Source organism: Bolinopsis microptera, chromosome 1 (assembly GCF_026151205.1).
Source record: "Bolinopsis microptera isolate Bmic1 chromosome 1, MBARI_Bmic_1.0, whole genome shotgun sequence".
Classification (NCBI taxonomy): domain Eukaryota; kingdom Metazoa; phylum Ctenophora; class Tentaculata; order Lobata; family Bolinopsidae; genus Bolinopsis; species Bolinopsis microptera.
Genome location: NC_087072.1, coordinates 18,295,384 through 18,316,923, shown reverse-complemented (window position 1 = coordinate 18,316,923; position 21,540 = coordinate 18,295,384). Strand labels below are relative to the sequence as shown.

Here is a 21,540-nt window from a genome sequence, read left to right as displayed (position 1 = left end):
TTATTTGAACGGACATTAAGATGAACGCTAGGGCTTCCAGCGTTCAAGTAATGTCCGTCCAAATAAGGTCCGATAAGGTATATCAAACACGTTGATCTTACTTTATGATTAGAATCTGCGTATTAATTTTAAAAACCTCATGAAAAGAAGATTGAAAGATGGAGAATCCTAGCTGAGATTGCTTTTAAGTAGTTTGAAAAAGTATGGTTGTCCGGTAAGAAAATTTCCCTTGAGAGAAAGTTGAGGTTATATTATGATGCTCAAGTTGTATCTGTATTGATTTATAACTCAAACAGTTGGAGTCCTTAGAAAGCAACCATGGAGAAAATAGACACACTTCATCGTAGACACCGGAGGTATATTTTAAACATCAAATGGCCTAAAGGTATGATAAGCAACAAAGCATTGTATGAAAGGTGCAAAGTTGAAAAGTTATCCAAGCGTATCGAACACCAGCGGTGGAAGATGTTTGGACACATTCTCAGGAGTATGGAGAACACCCCAGCCCAACCGGCTCTCTCTTTTGCTATTGAATCAGATAATTTATTTATTGGAAGATTGGAGAGACTTAGAATGAACTTGTTATCTGTTTTAAGAAGTGATTTAAGTAGTACAAATTTGCACATAGATAACTTGCATGAATTAAACGAAAGATATAGCTTCATGCAAGGTATTTTTATGAATCATTTTTGTCGGTAGGATCCTGTTTTATCATTATAACAATAATCATGAAAAGTTGCAAATATTATAAATTAAATTACAAAGTTTGATTATGAGAGGTCGTTCCTTATTAAAACGAAAAAATTAATGCACAACCCACAGAGTGACAGATATAGAAACGGAGTTGGATATTCTGAGTGAATTTCGAGGTTTGATGACTTGACCTGTTTCGTAGTGAAAAAGTAGGAACTCAACTTAGACTAGACTTGGTTATTTTCTCAAGATCTGCTCAGAAATGTCGTGGTGAGAGTTAACAGTTCCTTCTGAAGAATCGCAGAATCTAATGAATACAAACTAGACCGTTGCAATAGTCTTCAAACTGGGTATTTCATAGAGATTGTATTTGTTTAAAATCATTCTCCATGCCTACCATCCCTATACGGATACCAACTGAGCTCTTTTTCAGATAATTTCGATCTCTATACCTGCCATCATTTAACGTACCGCTTCTACACCTAGTAAGAATAAATATGGCAGGCATTGATAATGCTTTAGTTGCAATCGCTACACCAACTGTGGACGGTGTTTGGTTGGTGTGGGGTATGTTTTTAAAATGAAAATCATTTCCTACCGTATCTATACCTACCTTAGTGGTAGACATGGAGAGAGGGGACCGGGAACCGGTGTTAAATGTCTAAAATCTAGCTTAATGTGTGAAAGAGGCGTAGTAACAGGTGTTTGTCTCAGGGGACCCACGGGCAGGGGGAATCTGGTGACCACACCAGTTATTGTACATTACTGTAATACTAATAGGAATCATTAAAGTTGGTGCTTATTGCTAGCTTTGTTAAGTTTGGTATTTACTGGTAGAATTACAGAGTAGAGCACAATTTCCATAGATGAATACAATTTGTGACTCCGAACGTGCACTCTATAGTCACAAAGCTATTACAATTATTGAAATATTTATTCAATTTTATGAAAGTTGTGTAACAATGTTTTAGTTTTATCCCACTCTCAGTGTCCAGACAAAGTATCTAATTATTCAGTCGCGACAGTTTATGTTAATCGATGAATTCTTCGTCTGAATTTATAAAATCTCATTATAATGGTGGCTCCTGGTAAATACTTGAAGACGTAATCTACTAATCTTCACACGTGTTTCTGACTTCCTCGGTCGATTGAAAGGTTGAAAGTTCAACTGAAAAATACCACATTTGGTCAATACAGATTCTCTTGTAACTTTGTCACGCGTGTATGGGTTTACTTTCTCTTCTCAGTGACTGTTGTAGCGGGGGAGAAAATCCACAACGTGTTTGGACCGAATATAATGGTATTGCTCTTTTTTTCAACCAAACATTCAATCGCATACACGTAAACCAAGGAAACGTGTGGTGTTTGTAGGGCTTGCTAGTGATGCTGCCCGCGTGTTGTCAGCATATAATATGCTGCTTTAATTTAGTATGATGAATTTATAACAGGAAAATTTTCAATCCAGATTTACAAAATGGTCGAGTGAATGACGACATTTGAATGATGATATTATTGATAAAATAAAATTAATTAATTGAAAGTACCCTAAGTAGAGTCGTGATTCAACTTCTAAAAATAAATTTTATCAGTATGAGAGCTGAAGGTAGAGGAGCATAGAGCTCACACACACACGTTTGACTAATCGATCTGTTATCCCGGGAGAGAAGGATTGACCCCAATGACATCAACCTATTTCATAATACTCCCAAATTATATGCGGCGTTCTTTACTTTCAGTGTAATCAAATATTTGAATAGCTACATCGACAATGGGGGATAGAGATTGATAAATGACCTGATGGAGGAGTGACGGTAGAGAGCTAGCTGTGATATCATATAGCAGGGAGGGCCAGCTAAAAGGAGGGCTGCCTCCTGCAGACTGCCAGACAAACAGACCTGAGCTCAGAGCTCGAGTCCCGTCTACCGACCCTCCCTAATCGGTCACGTGGCTAACTCATCGGTCACGTGACGCGTGGATCTAATGAGGGGAGATATTACCCGTGACCGGGAGACGGAAACCTTAGAGGACGTCGAGCTGGTAACGTGACCGGGATTAGCCTGATGCGTCTCCAGCTCTGATCCTTCACTCCTACTTTTAATGAGGAGTAATAATCTCCCGCATAAATACAATATATTATCCTAGCGATATTCAGAACATTACTAAATATTACAACAGTAGTTTTCTTTAAGGCATTGTATAAGTACTTTTAAAACTTTCTCGCGTGAGTTAGCAATGCTTACCATTGTGATATGCATCAACCGTGCTTGCCCATGTTTTGCTTGTATATTTTTTAGCTGGATTCGATATCATGTCTTATCTTATAATATCACTTTCAATCCATTTACCCGTTTTCAGATTGAAACAATCGCATTATATCTCGAATGAAGGATCATGTTTCTGAATTTTTAACCGGAAAGCCTCCTAAAATAACCGTGAAAATTATAATACAGGAAATTATGAAGCTCTCCGTAAATCTAGCAATGTTTGATTAACAGAGAGCTTCATAATTTTCTACATTTGTTGGTAACATCGTGATTTTTCTATGAATTTTATCTTAATATTAGGAGTGACTGCAAGTCTCCTGATATTGGATTATCCCATTTCGTGAAAGTATAGAATTATAATCATAGAGAAACTATTTATTGAATTTGTCCTTTAACAATAAACTAGCTGTACAGTGTGCAAGTCGAAAACAGACTGTGATTCGCCAACTCTTTTGACGTCTTTAATTTCTGATTCGTTGAAAATCTATGAACGGTTTAGAAAGTGTGATCCAGTGGTACTTAAAACGCACTTATAAAGCAAAATCAAGCTATTCTTATTGACTTTTTATTAAAACATTTCTTCGATATCACATCTTATATTAAATCTTACGAAATACTGTAAAATTCGAATTTATCACAGCTTGAAAGCTGCAATTCCCGAACCTTCTAATTTCCCTTGAGCAACGTGCTCCACCATATGCCAATAAAATTCAAAAATAGCGAACTATTATTCGCAGTTAATTGAAAAAATCAAAGGAGTTTAATAGCAAGTAAAGCTTGTCCAAATTCCAAATTATATTCTGAAATTACAGAACTCGTTCACAAGATTTCTAGTGGATTCGATCAAAAGCCCAGCTTGGACGTTTTGCTTATAACTGATGTTATATGTACTTTTAACGAAGTATCTGTACAATAAGATTACTACTGTTAATTACGTATGTCTAACATTTTCAATTTTATTGGGTAAGATAAATATCGATTAATCAGATTAAAATGTTCACAGATTCCTGCTGATATAACGAAATCGCACTGATCATATTATAATCATCAATCCTCTAACTTCCTACATTATGGTTACACCTGATTGATTATCTCGATCCAATTTCCAGTACTCTGTAAGATAAATGTAAAATCTGGAAATACTCCGAAGTGAAAATTGTCAAATTTCCACGGTAAACACACAGTTTAGAAGATCTCCACAATCGATCAATGAAGTACTTCATAACGAACCTCAACAAAAAATGGGTATTCTTTAAGCTAGACAAGCTGGTGTATGACAATAATTATCATAAACTGTTAGTGGGACGACCGGAGCACAGTCCTGCTCCCGAATGTTGGCTCAGTTTCCCGATAGAAAATTGTAACTTTCACATTCATTCCACACTACTTCAGACAGTCTGTATCACTTAATATAAACATTTCCATAATCGTGACACTTGTAATTTACGGATAAAAATAACTATGTTATTCATATTTTCATTGACTTCCCTTTCGTTGCAGCTTTCAAAAAATCTGCGTAGTTACAATTCCTAATATACGACATTACATCATTGTTGCTCACCAACTGATTCGTAACCTCCCCCCCCCCCCCCCCCCCCACTCTGAACTGTCTTCCCATTAAAGCTTTAAGATTGAGAAACCAAACACAGCTCAACACTATCGCTACGTCAAACAAATGAGCTAATAATGTCACCCCGTACCAGGAGAAATAGAAAGATGTTACTTATAGAAGAGGTCAGAACAACCAGATAGCACCCTACAACATGTTCTTCCTGCTGGTATGTAGCTTGCTCTGCCAGATAACCACCGCCCAGATCAACACCGTCACTGAGGAAACCCCCGCTGAGGAGAGCTGCTCTTTCGAGGAGATCATTGAGAGAAAACGCCAGGCTGTTAAGGTATGAACTTCATTACTATTAGGAATCTTCGTGCTTTTTAGACGAGGACTTTTTTCAAATATTTCTGTAGCCCACTCGCTTTGCTCAAAGTTATTTTACGGTTGTTTGAATATTTTCATAGGATATAAATATCCGATCACACACATAACAGCATTTTCAAGTAAGCGATGCATTTTTTAATGTATTTATGTTCCAATAAGAGATCGTTCACATACTACTTAAGGCGGTTTAGTGGAGGAGGTTTTAAAAAGCTTGTAATTTCAACACGATAGCAAGTTAAGTGGAGGGCCAGGGGTGGGTCTAAAATGGCCTAAACGTCTTACGTAGTATGTGGTCCTGTGCCTACTAATATTATGATTTGAAAATTGATAAAATTACAGGCCATTCGCAAAATTTTATAATATTATGTTAAGTACATACTGGAAAGAGGTGCCAGCGGGCCTGTGTTTCCTAAAGAAGCTAAACTGAAAGTGACAGTATCAATGGAAAATCTGAAATCTTACCAAAAGGAATCAATCTGGGATAACTTCTAGGGGTTTGACATTTTACAAGTACAATTCTAAGCTTTGACACCAAACTTTGACATGTTCTATTAAGTGAGACTGAAAATTATTCCTGGATAAACGTACCATTATCAAGCCATACAATAATTCTAGAATAAAGCATTAGTCTCCCCTCCAAACCACAGTTAAACCAACTTCCCAACTTGCGGTTTAGGTCGGTTTTAAGTTTCCGGAGCACCCGCCATTTTACAGACGGGCGTGTTGACTGATCCACTAGGACGGATCTCTTTCACCCATTTGGGTCCCGGTATGAACAGCCTGACCCCGGTATGAAGAGCTAACGCCTGACTTTTCTAAGCGGGATTCACGTACCATCACGTGGAGAAATGTACCTGATGTCCTCCAAATGTAACGGTTTACCCGAGAGGTGATATAAGGCAACAATAGAAAATACTGCATATTAGTAATATTATTAGTAATGATAATTAAGGTCAAATTGAGCAGTCTAAAATTCACCGATTTTTTATGAATTTCCTAAATTTTTAATCATCATAAAATGACACAATGCTAAAAATGTCGCATTTTTTTCCACAACTTTCTGGCAAGATAACGAAAATAATTAAACCATTTGTCATTCTCCAGATTAGAGTATATAAGTTACATTTTTTTCCTGTGAGGGAAATGTGGACGAGAAGATTCTGGAATTGAAACGATTTATGATTAATACCATGAAAAAGGTTGAGGAATTGGAGATTTTTTAGCTATTCCGTAAAATCAAATTATCAATTATCATCATCCGCTAACAACTAAATTAAACCATTCACTATTATAAACTGTTCAGTTTCCATGGAGCCTCACTTAGGCTTACATGCAGACCTCGAAACATAATGACTGCATGAAAAGTGACAAATGAATAATTTGTGAATGAATATATACTGAAACCACGCTTTTAATACCAAAAAATCATGCTGTCTTGATGTTTCCCATGTTAAATGAAACCATTGTCTAGATCCAGCTGTTAACAAAGCTAAACATCAGAAGTTTGCCTAACAATACGAGAAATGACATTCCGGAAGATGTTCGTAGACAGATAGCAGCAATTTACCAGGTTTGTGTATTTTTCTGAACTTATTACATTTCATGATCAAAATGTGCTATGGAATGTTATGCAATTTTTTGTCAAAGAGCTTTCCTTGAGCTGTGCCTTCAAAGCTTCAATATATCTTCAAGATGATACCCAGTATTAACTTGCTCGACTGTTTGATTTCCATGGATTACATAATGGTAGCACGCTTCTAGTTATAATAATGAAACGTGAAAATCTCCGATCAATTTGCTTTCGAAGGCGGGCGAATCAAGCCAACTCATTACTGAGCTGACAGTTACAGAGGCAGTATTTACACAGTTATAAAAAGTTCTTGCCTATTACAGATTCAAAACTATCACGTAATGCGGTAATGCATCAAAAGAAATGCTGTGAAATGTCATGCAATTTTTTCCCCAAAGAGCTCTCCTTGAGCTGTGCCTTCAATATATCTTTTAAATTATACCCAGTATTAACTTGCTCGACTGATTGATTTCCATGGACTACATAATTGCATTTAATGATGGTTGATATTTTGTCAGGTGTGGGAGACTGCTATGCCAAAACTTTAATGATTCAAGTTGGTTAGTTGGTGTCAGTCATTTAATGTGTATTGATATAGCATTTGGTGAGATGATGTAATTTTTATCCAACTAACAATCGCATGAGAGCTCATAAAGTAACTCACACCATCAAGCGCAGGATAGCTAAGAAAGGATACGTCTTATGAGTCTTTCTAGATATAGAGGGAGCCTTCGATAATGTCTCTTTCAAGGCTATTTCTGACGCTATCAAGACCACGAAAGTGGATTTGGCCACAGCACAATGGATAATCAACATGGTAACTAACAGATTCATCACATTAAATCATAAGGATAAGTCGAGAAGGGTTCGGATCCGGAGATGGTGCCCCCAAGGAGGCATTCTTTCCCCTTTCCTCTGGAACCTGGTAGTCGATGATCTCCTGGCCTACACTGCTAAAGACATACCGGATTATCTGCAAGCTTTTGCGGATAATCTGGTTTTTCTAGCGGAGGGGAATGATTTGGATATCATCTGCGACAGAACACGCAAAACCATCAACACGATAGAGAAATGGTGCCAAACCAAAGATCTATCCATTAGCGCACTCAAAACACAAATAGTCAGATCATGTTTACCTGGAATAAGAAATGGACACTAAGACCTGTGGTGGTGGGTAACACCACTATAGATCTATCCAAATCTGCCAAATTCCTAGGAGTGACCCTTGACAGCAAGCTCAACTTCAACGAACATATCACCAATATCATCAAAAAAGCTACGGCATCCCTTATACAATGTAGAAGAGCTGTCGGCACTCGGCCCCACATGGGTCATGGGGTATGAGCCCCAAAACATGCTAATGGATGTATACCGCTGTCATCAGACCTATTCTATCATACTGCTGTAGTATATGGATCAGGGCAACCCAAATAGACACCAATGCGAGGAAGTTGAAACGAGTTCAGGCATTGGCATTGAGAATGATGTCTGGTGCCATGCCAAGTACTCCCCTCATCGCATTGAACCACCTCACTAACACTTCAGATATCATACTTTCCCTGAGAGGCGAAGCAGCAAAGGGCACTGCCAGGCTTCAAGCCTACGGTAGCCTAACCCTAGAAACTATCGCCTTCAGAAAAGGTAACATCAAAACTCACACCACCATCAACAAACAATTCATGGTAGATCTCAACATACCATCCAAAGCAGAGAGAGACCTATCAATACCAACCATGATGCTTGAACGGCATTTCACAGTCAACACTCCTGGAGCTGACAACATTGAATATAGGGATTCACTTTAAAACACCATCGGCAACATCTCCAGTGAGACGATCACCTGCTACACAGACGGGTCACGCACAGACTTATGTAGCGGGGCTGGCTATATCATCACCACCGACAATAACAACACTACCCTAGAGGAAAGATCATTCAAGCTTCCTGATTATTGCACTGTTTATCAAACAGAGCCCACCGCCATCATCGAAGCTTGCAAATATCTCTCAACTTATACCAACAAACACATCATCATATGGTCTGACAGTCTCTCCTCTATACATTATACATGCTATATCCTCGCTCTGAACGAGGAGTAGAACTACTAGAGACTGTTATGACACCCTCAATGCACTCGGATCCACCAACACTCCGAGATCCGATGGATAGTTGCACACATCGGATTGTGGGGTAATGAAAAAGCAGATGAGCTGGCCAAGATTGGCACAACCAGTGAATCCATTTTGAAGTTCCCTATTCCACAATCTTACATCAAACGCCTGATCGACGACAAAGTCACCAGACTAAATCAGGAAATCTGGTTAACTGATGGACCCAGACACACCAAACTGACACTTGGTCACAAACACATCAACATCATCAAAAATCTTAACACTACACTCAGCAACTACAGACAAAATTACAGAACTGCAGTGCACCTCATCACGGGATATTGTGGCTTAAACAAACACCTCATACCATTTGCGAATCAAGCACCAGTACTAATGAGCGGCGACGGAGAGGAAACTGTCTCACACTTTCTAGGACAGTGTCCGGCTATTGCCAAATAAGAGGTCAATATTTCCAGGACTATTACCTCTCGTCAATAAATATTCGACAACCAACACATCTCCACTATTGTCAACTTCGCAAACCGCACCAAACGCTTAATTGTGCCAGAGGAGCTGGACCAGACTGGTGTGACTACTCACACATCGTCTTAGTTCACCTTTCTCTTCCGGCTTCCGCACCAAGTTGCGTTCATACACGACACATCTTACAACACTTACCATCATCTTACATTACACATTCTGATTCCCCCTGCATCCTCCCATAGGACTGCCATACCCCAGAGGTAGGCAAAGCATCCACATGCTATCCTCTCGTGGGCCACCCAGGCCCAGCCTCTCTTTATAAAAAAAATTAAAAATTCGCATGAGAGCTCCATTACAGCCATCTGTATTGATTTCTATAGTTCGATCAAAACACAAACATGAGCTTAAGACACCCCAAACCTTGAAGTCTTTAAACAAGATGGTTACACGAACTCTTGGTGTTAGGGCGACTCTATGGAATGAAAACTAGCTAATTATTTAAGAAGAATTGTGCAAAATCAGGAAAAACATCTACCTTACTCGGGAAAATTATAGCGGGTTAATTTATGACTGGGAAAATTAATGACCGGGAAAAATATGGCGGAATTTTCCAAAACCCACCAAGCATCAAAATGTATTACTATTAGTTTACCTTATTCGGGAACATTATAGCGGGTTAATTTATGACTGGGAAAATTAATGACCGGGAAAAATATGGCGGAATTTTCCAAAACCTACCACTTTATCCCAGTCATAATATTCCCGAGTAAGGTATTTAGAAAGTTTGATAAGGAGCCATCTAATTAGGACGTCCGGCAAATAGGGAGGGGGTGGTTTTGGAATTTCGGACAAATCCGGACAAGGGGAGGGGGGGGGGGGTTTCTGAAAATCCGGACGTCCGGAAATTTTGGCAGAATTTACGAAAAAGTCCCATTTATTTCAACTCTTGGACACTAATTACTTTGTAAGTTTAGATCCCTGTATTTTGAATGAGAAGTCGATTCCCAGAGCAGCTCATGAGAGCCTAGTTTTATTCGTACTCTTAAAATTAGCTGGAAATCCGGACGTCCAAGGGAGGGGTGGTTTTGAAAATTCGGACACACCCGGACAGGGGGAGGGGGGTAATCTGAAAATCTGCAATTTTGGCGGACGTCCTAAGTAGATGGCCCCTTATGCAAAAGGATGGTAAAATAGTTTCAAATAGTTGTCGACTAAAATCTCAATTCAGGAGATGATAAATGAGGACCGGGGTAGACAGAGAGACGATGCGAGAAGTCGTCCTCCTAAAACTAAACAAAACCTGCTGTTCCCCGAAGCAGGTAATTCACCTTACGTCTGTTAATAGAACAAAAATTGCCACAATCTATGGTTATTTTCCGTTATTCTACGAGTAAACACTATCGACTGTTCACAACACATTGTAATGGTGAAGACTAAAACAGGTGCAACATTTCAGTGAAGGAGCTAGGAAGCAACACGTTACTCTACACTTGGTCAGTACAGACAGGAGGAGTAATGGTAGATAGAGCAGAAATACACCTCCCTGCCGAGCTCACTGTGCCTTCCCTCCGGGTCTACATCGTCAACAATCCCTCCGTTTACTCCGAGACTAAACCCAGACGGGAGGGTTTGGAAAGGCTGTTCGGTGACTTCGGTGACTTCGGTGACCGGATCATTGACGTTACAAAACATTGGAGGAGATGGACCCTGGACGCCAGTACGAATCACGGGATCCTGTTTTGTGTTGGACGGTGTTTCTCGGAGAACAATACACTGGAGATGTTTGGTTCTAAACCGTACATCACGGTGGAGATCGCTGCAGTGGACAACAAGAGGAACAAGAGGTACGGTGGTTCCCGCAGTAACACCTCACCCCAAACCTGCACCAACTTCCCACGCCAGTGCTGCAAGAAGGACCACTGGATAACCTTCAAGGAGGTGGGTCTAGATCACATCATCTTGGAACCCCAGGCTTACAACGCAGGGCTCTGTCTGGGAGTTTGTAACGAGATGTGGTTGGAACAGTTCTACCACTCTCACGTCATGTCCCTGTCGGAGAACGTCAAGGCCAGGAACTGCTGCTCTCCAGTCAGTGTGGACTCCCTCAGGATCATCTACTATGACAAGGAGAATGACACTCACAAGTTCGAGATACTTCCCAACATGGAAGTGACGGAGTGCGGGTGCAAGTGAACACTGACAAAATGAGCATGTTTCATAGCTTTAGGATGATTAAAACGTGATTTATTACCGATAACTTTGTGCTGAGTTACTCCGGTAGGTGTGAATAATAACCTGATGTTAAGTATGATTTTCCCTGTAAATCTCATTTGCCTGTTTAAATTACCTTTACGACGAATAAATTTGATATTTATGTGGTAAGATGATTAATCATCGCCGCGTCTTGTCTCGTAACTAATTTAATCAGTTTACCGCAGAATGTTAAATCATCATTTTGGGAGTATGAGAGCATTATAGTAACAGTTACAACAAAGAACCCTGTTTCAACGAACCAAACTTACTATGTAACTATTTAATTAAGTTTGGCGGCCAAGTGAACATGTTTGCGATAATTTTGCGAGACATTGACTTAGTTGATTTATTATCTTTTACTACATTAATTCTACAATGATAATGTAAATTATGTGACCCAAGAGACTAATCCGCTGAATTGTTTGAAATATCATCAAAGCAGTTTAAGTTCGATTATAGAAGAAAGATCACTAAAAATATTCTAACTTATTTAAAGTTCTGTCAAAAATTATGAACCTTTTTATTCCAGATTTTTAATTAAATTATCTAATTTATGTAATATGTGTTATTTTTATTTCTATTTTTTGAAAGGGGTAGGTATTCACTACTCAGCGCCCCAAAAAAGGATATATAACATTTTGAAACTTTGCCTGCCCCAGAATTGAATATAATGCCCACTGGGCATTATACCCAGTGCAGTAAATGTAAGAAAGTATGGGAATGGAAACTAGCAATATGAAAGTATAGCGGGTTAAGCGGATTGACTTGATTCTGGAGTCCTGGAAAGTGGAAAATGTGTGTCTAGAAGAGCGACCAAGTTGAGGAATGTGACCCCGGATATGACCAACTATACATAGCCTCGATAAATAGGTTTCTGTGAGTTATGGTAGTTATTTGAGTTTGTTAACCTAGAACACGGGAAACGATTCATATCAATTAAATGGTCACTTCAAAAACAAATATAACAAACAAAATTCTAAAACCTAAAACAAGTCACTGCAGTATTGAAAACCAATTACTATTCCAAAAAAACTAATCAGTCTAGCTAGCGCAAGCTTAGATGAGAGATCTTTTGGTCCCCAACAAAAACAACAACACCATAACAATAGCGTGGCAAGGAATCCTATCCGATTCTAACTACACTACAGATGCAATGCATTGTTAACTAGAGTTAATTGAAAACTAATTAAAATGAAAAACATTAAATTCCTGCACCTAAATCAATACCGTGGTCTCAGGATCTGACAGGAGTGCTAAATCTGAGAGCAATAAAGGAGTTCTGAGATCTTTTCTCCAGTTCGTATAGCTCCTTGACACTCTGGCTGATCTCAGCAGCATGTCCTTGGTACATGTTACCACCACCAGTCTTCCTCCGAGCTCCGTAAGTCACTTTACCTGTGAGACACATATCATTAGCATAGTTTATTATTGTGTAGTTAGAACCTTGTAATTGTGTCATTATAAATGGAGGAGGAGCTTAAGTTTTAGTAATTTCAATCAATTTCGAAATTTGGGCCAGAACCAAAAACTTACAATTTGCCAGATTTTCAGTTAATATTTACTGATGAGTGAGGAGATGAGCTCTGCTGCACAGGTGCATGATGCTTGGATGATTCAAGTATTGTGTTTTGTAATAAAATAAAATAAAGTAAATTAGTAATCACATTGTCTATTGTTCCCCGATAAGTTGATATTTGCAAAAAACTGAACTTAATGGATTGCAGAGACCTCTATATCACGTTTTGATGCATTTACATTCTGAGTATTTTGCGAATGTATTAAACGAGTTCGGGGCTCAGGCATGACCTTAGACGTTAATTATTGATTATAAACACTCTATCTTTAAATCAAAGTGTGAGCTGTAAATTAAGGGGATATGACCACAATCCTACGTACACACGTCATATTATCACTCAGAAGCTATGTATTACGCAGGTCTATGATACAAAAATTTGATTAGGTTGGGTTCATCCAAATCCGTTTACCTTACGTTACGTAATAAAGTAATAAGGGTGGACCGAATTTGGTTGGTTTTCAGGAACACCCTTTGCCGGTAAGGAAATAAGTTTCAAGCACAATTTCTTTTTCCCGACCTAATCGGTTCTTCATTCCAACAAGAAATGCGGCCTCTTTTCTTTTGTAGTTTTGTGGATGGCCACTAAATTTCCCGATCCGTGATGGCGTATTTTATCATATTCCATAACACCCTGGGGACTCAGTCTTTACTGTTTATAAGCATGCAGATATGGCGGAGTGACAGGCCGAGCGCCGCCCAGTTAATTCCATATTGAATTTGAAAATAGTGTATATTTCTATGTAACCATATGTTTATTGTTTATGCAACCTGACACAGTGACACGGATCTGTGCAAAATAGTAATACTAACTCGAAATAATAACAATATGCTATCAATTAGTGGGATACTTAACAATTAACAATTTACTATGTCAGTTCAGCGCCCGCGCCAACAATTATTTAATTCAGAATATCGCGCAAAATAACTTTGCACAGTCTAGTTGCTAGTTAGGAACGTGGGCGACATATAAATTGGCGCGCGGGCACGTATGCTCGTTTGTTTGTACTACGCACGACGGTCACAAGCTACCATATATGGAAAAAACCTCGTTCGCTAACCCTTCCTAGACTATTTTGTGCCTTCGGCACTTGAGTCATGGATCAGAAAAAAATTATAAGAATTGTCGGGTTCATCAAATACGGAAAGTTTAAATACATAAATCTAAAAGTTAAATATGGCGACAATGTTTTGACATTAACAAATCTAAATTAGACATTTGGGCCAGCGTTTTGCTGATCAAGTTCGAAATTTGATGTTTGTGGTCATATCTTCCTGCAGTGCAAGCCCTTCCACTTTTTTGTTTTCTGACCCAAGAACCTTCCTCTCAACGGCATCACGGAAAATTAGTGGCAATAATGTAGGATTGTCGCGGTTATAATGAATGTAAACCTCGTACTGCTCTAGGGGCGAGGATTACACTTTTAAAAGTATCGAATATTTGTGATAGCCTAACCACAGTTCGGGAGTATGAAACACCCATTAGTCATAATGCCACAGCAGCTCAAGGATAGCTTTACACTATTTTCTGGCTGTGGTCCAAGTTGCTATAAATAATCGAAAGATTGTTTGCTATATACGCGCCTAAACTCTAAATAATGCGCGTCAAGCAATGTTGTTTAAAATACTGATCGATAAACAAGTTTCCCGTTGCGCCCTACAAAACAGTTTTGTGTAGACCTCATGAAATAATATTTATGACAGAGCACTATGATTTAATCCTGTCTATAACACAGTACACGCACCGTCAAATTCGTTGATGGGAATTTCAAACGTCTTTTCTATAATCGGTAAACTGTCATCTATGTACTCTTCTAAATCTCTGAAGATAAAAACATTAATTAAGGTCTCAAAAGAAAATAATTAAAACAGGCATCAATTTAAATTGATAAAAACATTTATTTTTTAAACCGATTTCCTGCGAATTATTTAAAAAATATATGAGACAGAACGTACCTTAAAGCTTTAGGTTCGTCATACCATATACAGCAGCCTCCTCTATCAATAAGGTTAGTGTTGAAACATCCTTTACCTCTGTTGTTACAGTTACTATGGTACCACACCTGAAATAGTACACTGATAGAGGCTACACTGTTAAACAAACTACCTTACTCGGGATTATTACGACGGGTTTATTAACGACCGGTTAAAATATGGTTCGGGAAAAATATGGCGAAATTGCTCAAAACCCACCACATTTTCCCGGTCGCCATTTTACCGGTGTCCAACCTTTCAATTTTAGATTCAAAAATTTTGTCTCAGATGTAAATTTCCTTATTAGAGATAAGCAAGTTTAGAAATTTTCGTATTGCTAAAACTTGTGAAACAAGTCGAATTATCAATAATTGTTGAAAGTAGACAGAAATAATGACTCGTGGTTAATCAAACTAGATGGAAAATAATTTTTAACATTTGAAGCGTAACAACCAGATCGATATTAAGATAAAGGGAGAGCTGTTTAGTCTTCCAATAAGTTGTAATCATCTTCGTTATCTTCATCTGGATCATCCCTTTCATCAGTTTTAATTAATTCAAGTTTTAATTTAACTGTTACTTTTACTTTGAGTCCTATTTCATTATGTAGAGATAGTCAATACCTAAGAAATTAAAAATTGGCCTATTTAAATCAAATTTGACAATAAGGATATATGACAAGAATTGGGCAAAAAGGTGAATTTTTTGCAATTTTAGCCAAATGAAGTCGAAAAACCTACAACAAGTGTCCCAATAGTCTTCTTTAGTGAATATAAGACAACGATTAAAATATGAGCACCCATACCCCTTGGGAACCCTAAAAGCTGAGTAGGCGAGTTTATTAACGACCGGTGAAAATGTGGTTCGGGAAAAATATGGCGAAATTACCCTAAACCCACCACTTTATCCCGGTCATAATAATCCCGAGTAAGGTAAATATAAAACAAAAACAAACTAAATAATATAAAACATTTCGCGTCCATTTCACTTCCAAACTCTGAACCTTCAATTGCTCTCATTGTAATAAAAATACAAACACATGAATCAGACATTACCTTCTCTTTGACAGTAGAACTAAATGAAATCGCTAGTCCCATTCTGTCAGCCCGACCTACACGACCTGATAGAAAATTACGGTATTATCAAACTGTGAAACTGTGTACTATTACTCTTATCTCGAAGAGAACTTTATCTGGCATCGACGTTTGTGTACATATCATAAACCTATTCTTGGACATAATTTGCGATGTGGGCAAAGAAACAAATCCAACACAGGAAAAGATTGAATTTACTAACCAGTTCTGTGAATAAAGTTAAGAGTTTCATCTGGCAGAGTGTAGTTGATAACAAAAGGGATCCCCTTCACATCTATACCCCTAGCTGCAACATCTGTACATATCAGAAACTTGCATTTACCGTCTTTAAACGTTTGTAGGTTAGCTTTTCGTTCATTTGGACGACGATCTCCATGTAAACAAGTACACGAATATTTAATACTGTCTAATTTGTTGAGGAATCTTTCCAGATTGTCACAATCAAGTTTAGTTCTACAAAACACGATGCACTGTTCATTGTGCATTTTCAACTTTTCTACTGCCGCAATAAAGTATTTTGCTTTAAGTATCTTGGTCGCTTCGGACAACCCCAAATCTTTTTGAGAGAGATCGTCCTGTTGGTGAACCCCATCAGTTTTAACCTTGAGTCCCTTGTCTGTTTGCCAGGACCTGTCCAACTCAGGGTTCACATAACACTTGACATGGTGCACTGTCTCCGGAACTACGTCCTGTCCCTTCAGATCCACCCAGTTAGGGAAGTGCATGATTTCTTGTGCTAACTTCTTTACGTCAAAGTTGTGGAGCGTTGCCGAGCAAACTATCATCTGTAGTCGTTTTCCGTCGATCAGTTTGTCGAAGGTATCGTACATTTTCAGGATCAGAGCTTTGTGGTCCTGCTGAAGGAGACCGTCTGCCTCGTCCAGTATGAAGAACCTGATGTTTTCTAACTTGAGGTTACCCGTGTCGATCAGGTCCTGGATACGACCTGGTGTCCCAGTGACAATATCCAGTCCGTGGTTTAGTTGTGAGATCTGTTCCTTTACCGAAACTCCACCTGAAATAGAAAATAGAAAACCCTCAGACAAATGTGAACAGTTTCAAAAAAGCAACGTCACAACGCAAATTTTTAAACATGGAAAATAATTCGTCAACATTATAACTTAGGTACAAATGATGAAGCACTCACCAATGAAGACAGCACTTTTCAACCCTGGTGCGGGCAGATACTTCTTAAACATACAGATCTGAGTATGAGTTTGTTCTGCCAATTCTCTGGAAGGTTCCAGAATAACCGCCATAGGACCTGAACGCTTCTTACCCTCCTTAACAGCACCAGCTACCAGCTGACTCGGGTCCGCTTTACTGATTGGCTGGTAATCAAAACCAGGGGCATGTTTGAAGGGTGTCTCTCCAAAGTTGAAGGTGAGGGAAGAGTTTTTGAGGGTGCAGGCAACGTAGAACGCTTCTCCGCTCAATTTCCCGGGAATATCAAATGCAACGTCAAAATATCGTCCGTTTTTGGAATACGAGATGGTTTTTTCTGTCAGATCAATAAAACAGCCCATGACGTCACCCTTACCAAATGCTGTTCCGTACGAGTCAAATCTGCTGCTGTTAGACTTTTTACCTGTTCCCCCAAAACCAAATCCATACTCGTCTTTTCCTGAAAATTATTCATAGTTAAATTTGGGAGTGAACGATATTGTGCAATACTTATTTAATACACTATGACAAGTACACACAGATCTGTCACTAGTGACAGGTCTGCAGCATTATCTACATCTTTTACCTAATATCAGGATGTAAATCATACATATCAAAAGTGAATGTGAGTGTTGTAGATGGGCAAGAAGAGAGCTTCACAAATATGATATAGAGTGTCATAACTCATAGTGCTGGTAAATGTCCCCCCCCCCCCCCCCGCCCCCTCCCCTTCCTATGACGAAGAACCTCAAGGACATGAACCTACAAAATATCCCCCTAATAACACACCACTACCTTCTAGTTCTTAATATACATATTATGTGGAATGTGCATAACACCTATGTTATATAGTGTATTTATTCTGCACCAATTCTGTGAAATGAAAGTGCAATTTGAGACGTATTTCTTTTACTGAGTCATGAGAACAATCACCACTTGGTCTCGTACAGCTAAAGCTGGAACCTTGCCAATAACTATGCTTTTGTTTAATATTTCTGAGGTTTTATGATCGCAAAATCATCCAATAATTATACTAAACAACAGGTGACGGCTGCATAAGAATTACACTACAATACTGTTGGAGTTTTGAGTCGGTGACCCACAAAACAATAACAAACAGATGTGCCAGTAATTATATTGTGTTCTTAAAATTTAATCTGTTGAATGAAGATCACAGCCTTCTTGTAAAAACACTCGAGAACAGTATTGAGATTTATTATGGGCAAACAAGTGAAATGGTGTTTTCATAATGTTAGGTGAACACTGAACACGAACCATATTTAACATATTTATGAGTTCGTTTATCTTTAAATTTCAGATTGTGTTTTAAGTTAGAATTGTCCCACATTTGGAGTAAAGCTGTGTTGAGAATAACATACATATTAGATACTAAGTACTATCTACTACACTACTACACAGTGTACATTTAAACTTTAACGTCTCATTATTATATGCGACACATATATATGAAGTGTGAGGCATAATTATGTTTAATTGTTAAACGGGGTATAATAATATGTAATATCGGGAATATTACTTCTTCAGTAATCTAGTTTCTCAGGAAGTACAGTCTGCATTGCATTGTGTGATAAACTGACTTATATACACTATATACAGTGTAGAATGTAATTGGGTACATCACACTATCACGTTTCATAATGTACATTTTGCTCACATGACATATTGTACAGTTTGCTACACAAAACAGATCATCATGCCGTCTCTACTTTCTACTGTTTTACAATTCAGCTATTGTACAATGTACAGCGTACAATGTAAAATGTACATTGTACATGGTAGTGTTTTCACCTTACCAGTTATCACCATGAGCTGATATTAAATTACAAATTGATCAATATCAAATTACTAACTAATTAGATAATTTTTATCTTTTATTATATAGAGCTATTATAACTCAACCTACCCAGTTCTTGATAAGCATCAGCAGTAGCGAACCCAATCCTGCACAGTCCGTTATCAGTGATAGTAGCCTCGTAGTAATGCTTCCCACCGACCACGCCCTTATCTGACCTCCCCCCTTGCCAGCGGTATTGATCAGCGTTGCGCACCGCTAGCCCGGAGACTGTAAACGCTGCGTCCCGGTCTGTTTCAGACATTTTAAACTCTTTAGACGCCTCTTTCTTCGTTGTGGACACTGATATTGAAGTCAGTTATGGACTAAAAGTTTTTTAAACTATATTGATGTTTTGTAAGAAAATGTCGGGATAATACCAACCTAAAACGCTCCGAAGTGTTGGTGAATCCAACACAAGCCGATAAATGCTAGTAAAGAGAAGCTAGCAATAAACCCACCTCCGTTTTTAGTCTCCCACACAGCCTGGATAACAGGAAGTGAGAAAGCTCCTGTTTTACCACTTCCGGTTTCAGCCGCCATCAATACGTCTCCACCTGACATGATATTTTTAGCTCTTTTATCTTATGACTCATTAGTCATTACTTTGCATATTGTTGTTCATAGTATGACTCTTTGACCTTGTGACTTATTAATATCCGTATGTTGACTGTTGAACTGTTTCTTATAGTTTCAAGTGGTGAGTTGTGGGAGAAGGTGTGGAAATTGAAATATCAGAATTTTAAAAGTATTGTCAGATGGTGAAAATAAATAGAGACATTACTTGTTGAGCACAAATACGTTTGATAGTCCCAACTGTTATGCAACATACTATGTATGTGACTACGCTACAGTACAATATTTTGATATCGTAATGCTTAATACCTTACCACTATTTTAAAGCTATCAAGCTTGAAAATATTGATAACTGGAAATTTCAGAAATTATTTCTAGTATTTAACAAACCTTCTAAAATGAGGGGTACAGCTTCCTGCTGCACATCAGTATTTAACAAACCTTCTAAAATGAGGGGTACAGCCTCCTGCTGCACATCAGTATTTAACAAACCTTCTAAAATGAGGGGTACAGCTTCCTGCTGCACATCAGTATTTAACAAACCTTCTAAAATGAAGGGTACAGCCTCCTGCTGCACATCATTATTTAACAAACCTTCTAAAATGAGGGGTACAGCCTCCTGCTGCACATCAGTATTTAACAAACCTTCAAAAATGAGGGGTACAGCCTCCTGCTGCGCATCAGTATTTAACAAACCTTCTAAAATGAGGGGTACAGCTTCCTGCTGCACATCAGTATTTAACAAACCTTCTAAAATGAGGGGTACAGCCTCCTGCTGCACATCAGTATTTAACAAACCTCCTAAAATGAGGGGTACAGCCTCCTGCTGCGCATCAGTATTTAACAAACCTCCTAAAATGAGGGGTACAGCCTCCTGCTACACATCAGTGTTTAACAAACCTTCTAAAATGAGGGGTACATCCTCCTGCTGCGCATCAGTATTTAACAAACCTTCAAAAATGAAGGGTACAGCCTCCTGCTGCACATCAGTATTTAACAAACCTCCTAAAATGAGGGGTACAGCCTCCTGCTGCACATCAGTATTTAACAAACCTCCTAAAATGAGGGGTACAGCATCCTGCTGCACATCAGTATTTAACAAACCTCCTAAAATGAGGGGTACAGCCTCCTGCTGCACATCAGTATTTAACAAACCTTCTAAAATGAGGGGTACAGCCTCCTGCTGCACATCAGTATTTAACAAACCTCCTAAAATGAGGGGTACAGCCTCCTGCTGCACATCAGTATTTAACAAACCTCCTAAAATGAGGGGTACAGCCTCCTGCTTCGCATCAGTATTTAACAAACCTCCTAAAATGAGGGGTACAGCCTCCTGCTGCACGTCAGTATTTAACAAACCTTCTAAAATGAGGGGTACAGCTTCCTGCTGCGCATCAGTATTTAACAAACCTCCTAAAATGAGGGGTACAGCCTCCTGCTGCACATCAGTATTTAACAAACCTTCTAAAATGAGGGGTACAGCCTCCTGCTGCACATCAGTATTTAACAAACCTCCTAAAATTAGGGGTACAGCCTCCTGCTGCACATCAGTATGTAACAAACCTCCTAAAATGAGGGGTACAGCCTCCTGCTTCGCATCAGTATTTAACAAACCTCCTAAAATGAGGGGTACAGCCTCCTGCTGCACGTCAGTATTTAACAAACCTTCTAAAATGAGGGGTACTGCCTCCTCCTGCACATCAGTATTTAACAAACCTCCTAAAATGAGGGGTACAGCTTCCTGCTGCACGTCAGTAGGAAGTAACCAGTCCATCTCTTCCAGCCCAGCACATATCTCCGCCATTATACCCAACTCTTCAAACGCTGCCATGTCTTACCGGGCTCAATGCTGTGGTTAGGGGCTGGTGTTGCGTCTGTTTTCAGGGAATCTATTATATTTATTAAAAACAATTGTTTTGAACTGTTTATGTGAATCTGAATTTTAATTTTGAGTTTTAGTGATTTTGATTCATTTAATAAGCTGTTGAAGTTTT

The 21,540-nt window shown here is 38.7% G+C and overlaps 2 protein-coding genes across 3 annotated transcripts; one reads left to right on the top strand and one right to left on the bottom strand.

Annotated features, from left to right (window-relative positions):
- Window positions 1–4,658: 4,658 nt before the first annotated feature.
- Window positions 4,659–11,874, top strand: LOC134814424 (growth/differentiation factor 8-like). Its single transcript, XM_063822538.1, has 4 exons — window positions 4,659–4,855; window positions 6,368–6,466; window positions 10,289–10,379; window positions 10,517–11,874. Exons 1-4 carry the CDS (start codon window positions 4,721–4,723, stop codon window positions 11,251–11,253), a joined length of 1,062 nt encoding a protein of 353 aa, XP_063678608.1. The 5' UTR covers window positions 4,659–4,720; the 3' UTR covers window positions 11,254–11,874.
- A 371-nt stretch (window positions 11,875–12,245) lies between these two features.
- Window positions 12,246–21,397, bottom strand: LOC134811444 (ATP-dependent RNA helicase DDX1-like). Of its 2 annotated transcripts, none has more exons than XM_063818279.1 (9): window positions 21,263–21,397; window positions 19,432–19,527; window positions 19,043–19,273; window positions 17,102–17,578; window positions 16,157–16,969; window positions 15,916–15,980; window positions 14,843–14,949; window positions 14,632–14,708; window positions 12,246–12,708 (listed from the first exon to the last, which is right to left on the bottom strand). In XM_063818279.1, exons 1-9 carry the CDS (start codon window positions 21,375–21,377, stop codon window positions 12,548–12,550), a joined length of 2,142 nt encoding a protein of 713 aa, XP_063674349.1. In that variant the 5' UTR covers window positions 21,378–21,397; the 3' UTR covers window positions 12,246–12,547. The 2 variants fall into 2 exon arrangements, with proteins under 2 accessions (XP_063674349.1, XP_063674355.1); XM_063818285.1 differs by lacking the exon at window positions 21,263–21,397 and adding an exon at window positions 20,345–20,360.
- Between the last annotated feature and the right edge of the window lie 143 nt (window positions 21,398–21,540).

Bases quoted from the DNA above. Each gene is read 5' to 3' on its own strand.
- LOC134814424 (XM_063822538.1), top strand. From the start codon at position 4,721: ATGTTCTTCCTGCTGGTATGTAGCTTGCTCTGCCAGATAACCACCGCC. The intron at 4,856-6,367 runs GTATGAACTTCA...ACCATTGTCTAG, and splicing joins GAAAACGCCAGGCTGTTAAG to ATCCAGCTGTTAACAAAGCT. The intron at 10,380-10,516 runs GTAATTCACCTT...GCAACATTTCAG, and splicing joins CCTGCTGTTCCCCGAAGCAG to TGAAGGAGCTAGGAAGCAAC.
- LOC134811444 (XM_063818279.1), bottom strand. From the start codon at position 21,377: ATGGCAGCGTTTGAAGAGTTGGGTATAATGGCGGAGATATGTGCTGGG. The intron at 16,970-17,101 runs GTGAGTGCTTCA...TTTCTATTTCAG, and splicing joins GAAAAGTGCTGTCTTCATTG to GTGGAGTTTCGGTAAAGGAA. The intron at 12,709-14,631 runs GTGCGTGTACTG...TGTGTCTCACAG, and splicing joins TCCCATCAACGAATTTGACG to GTAAAGTGACTTACGGAGCT.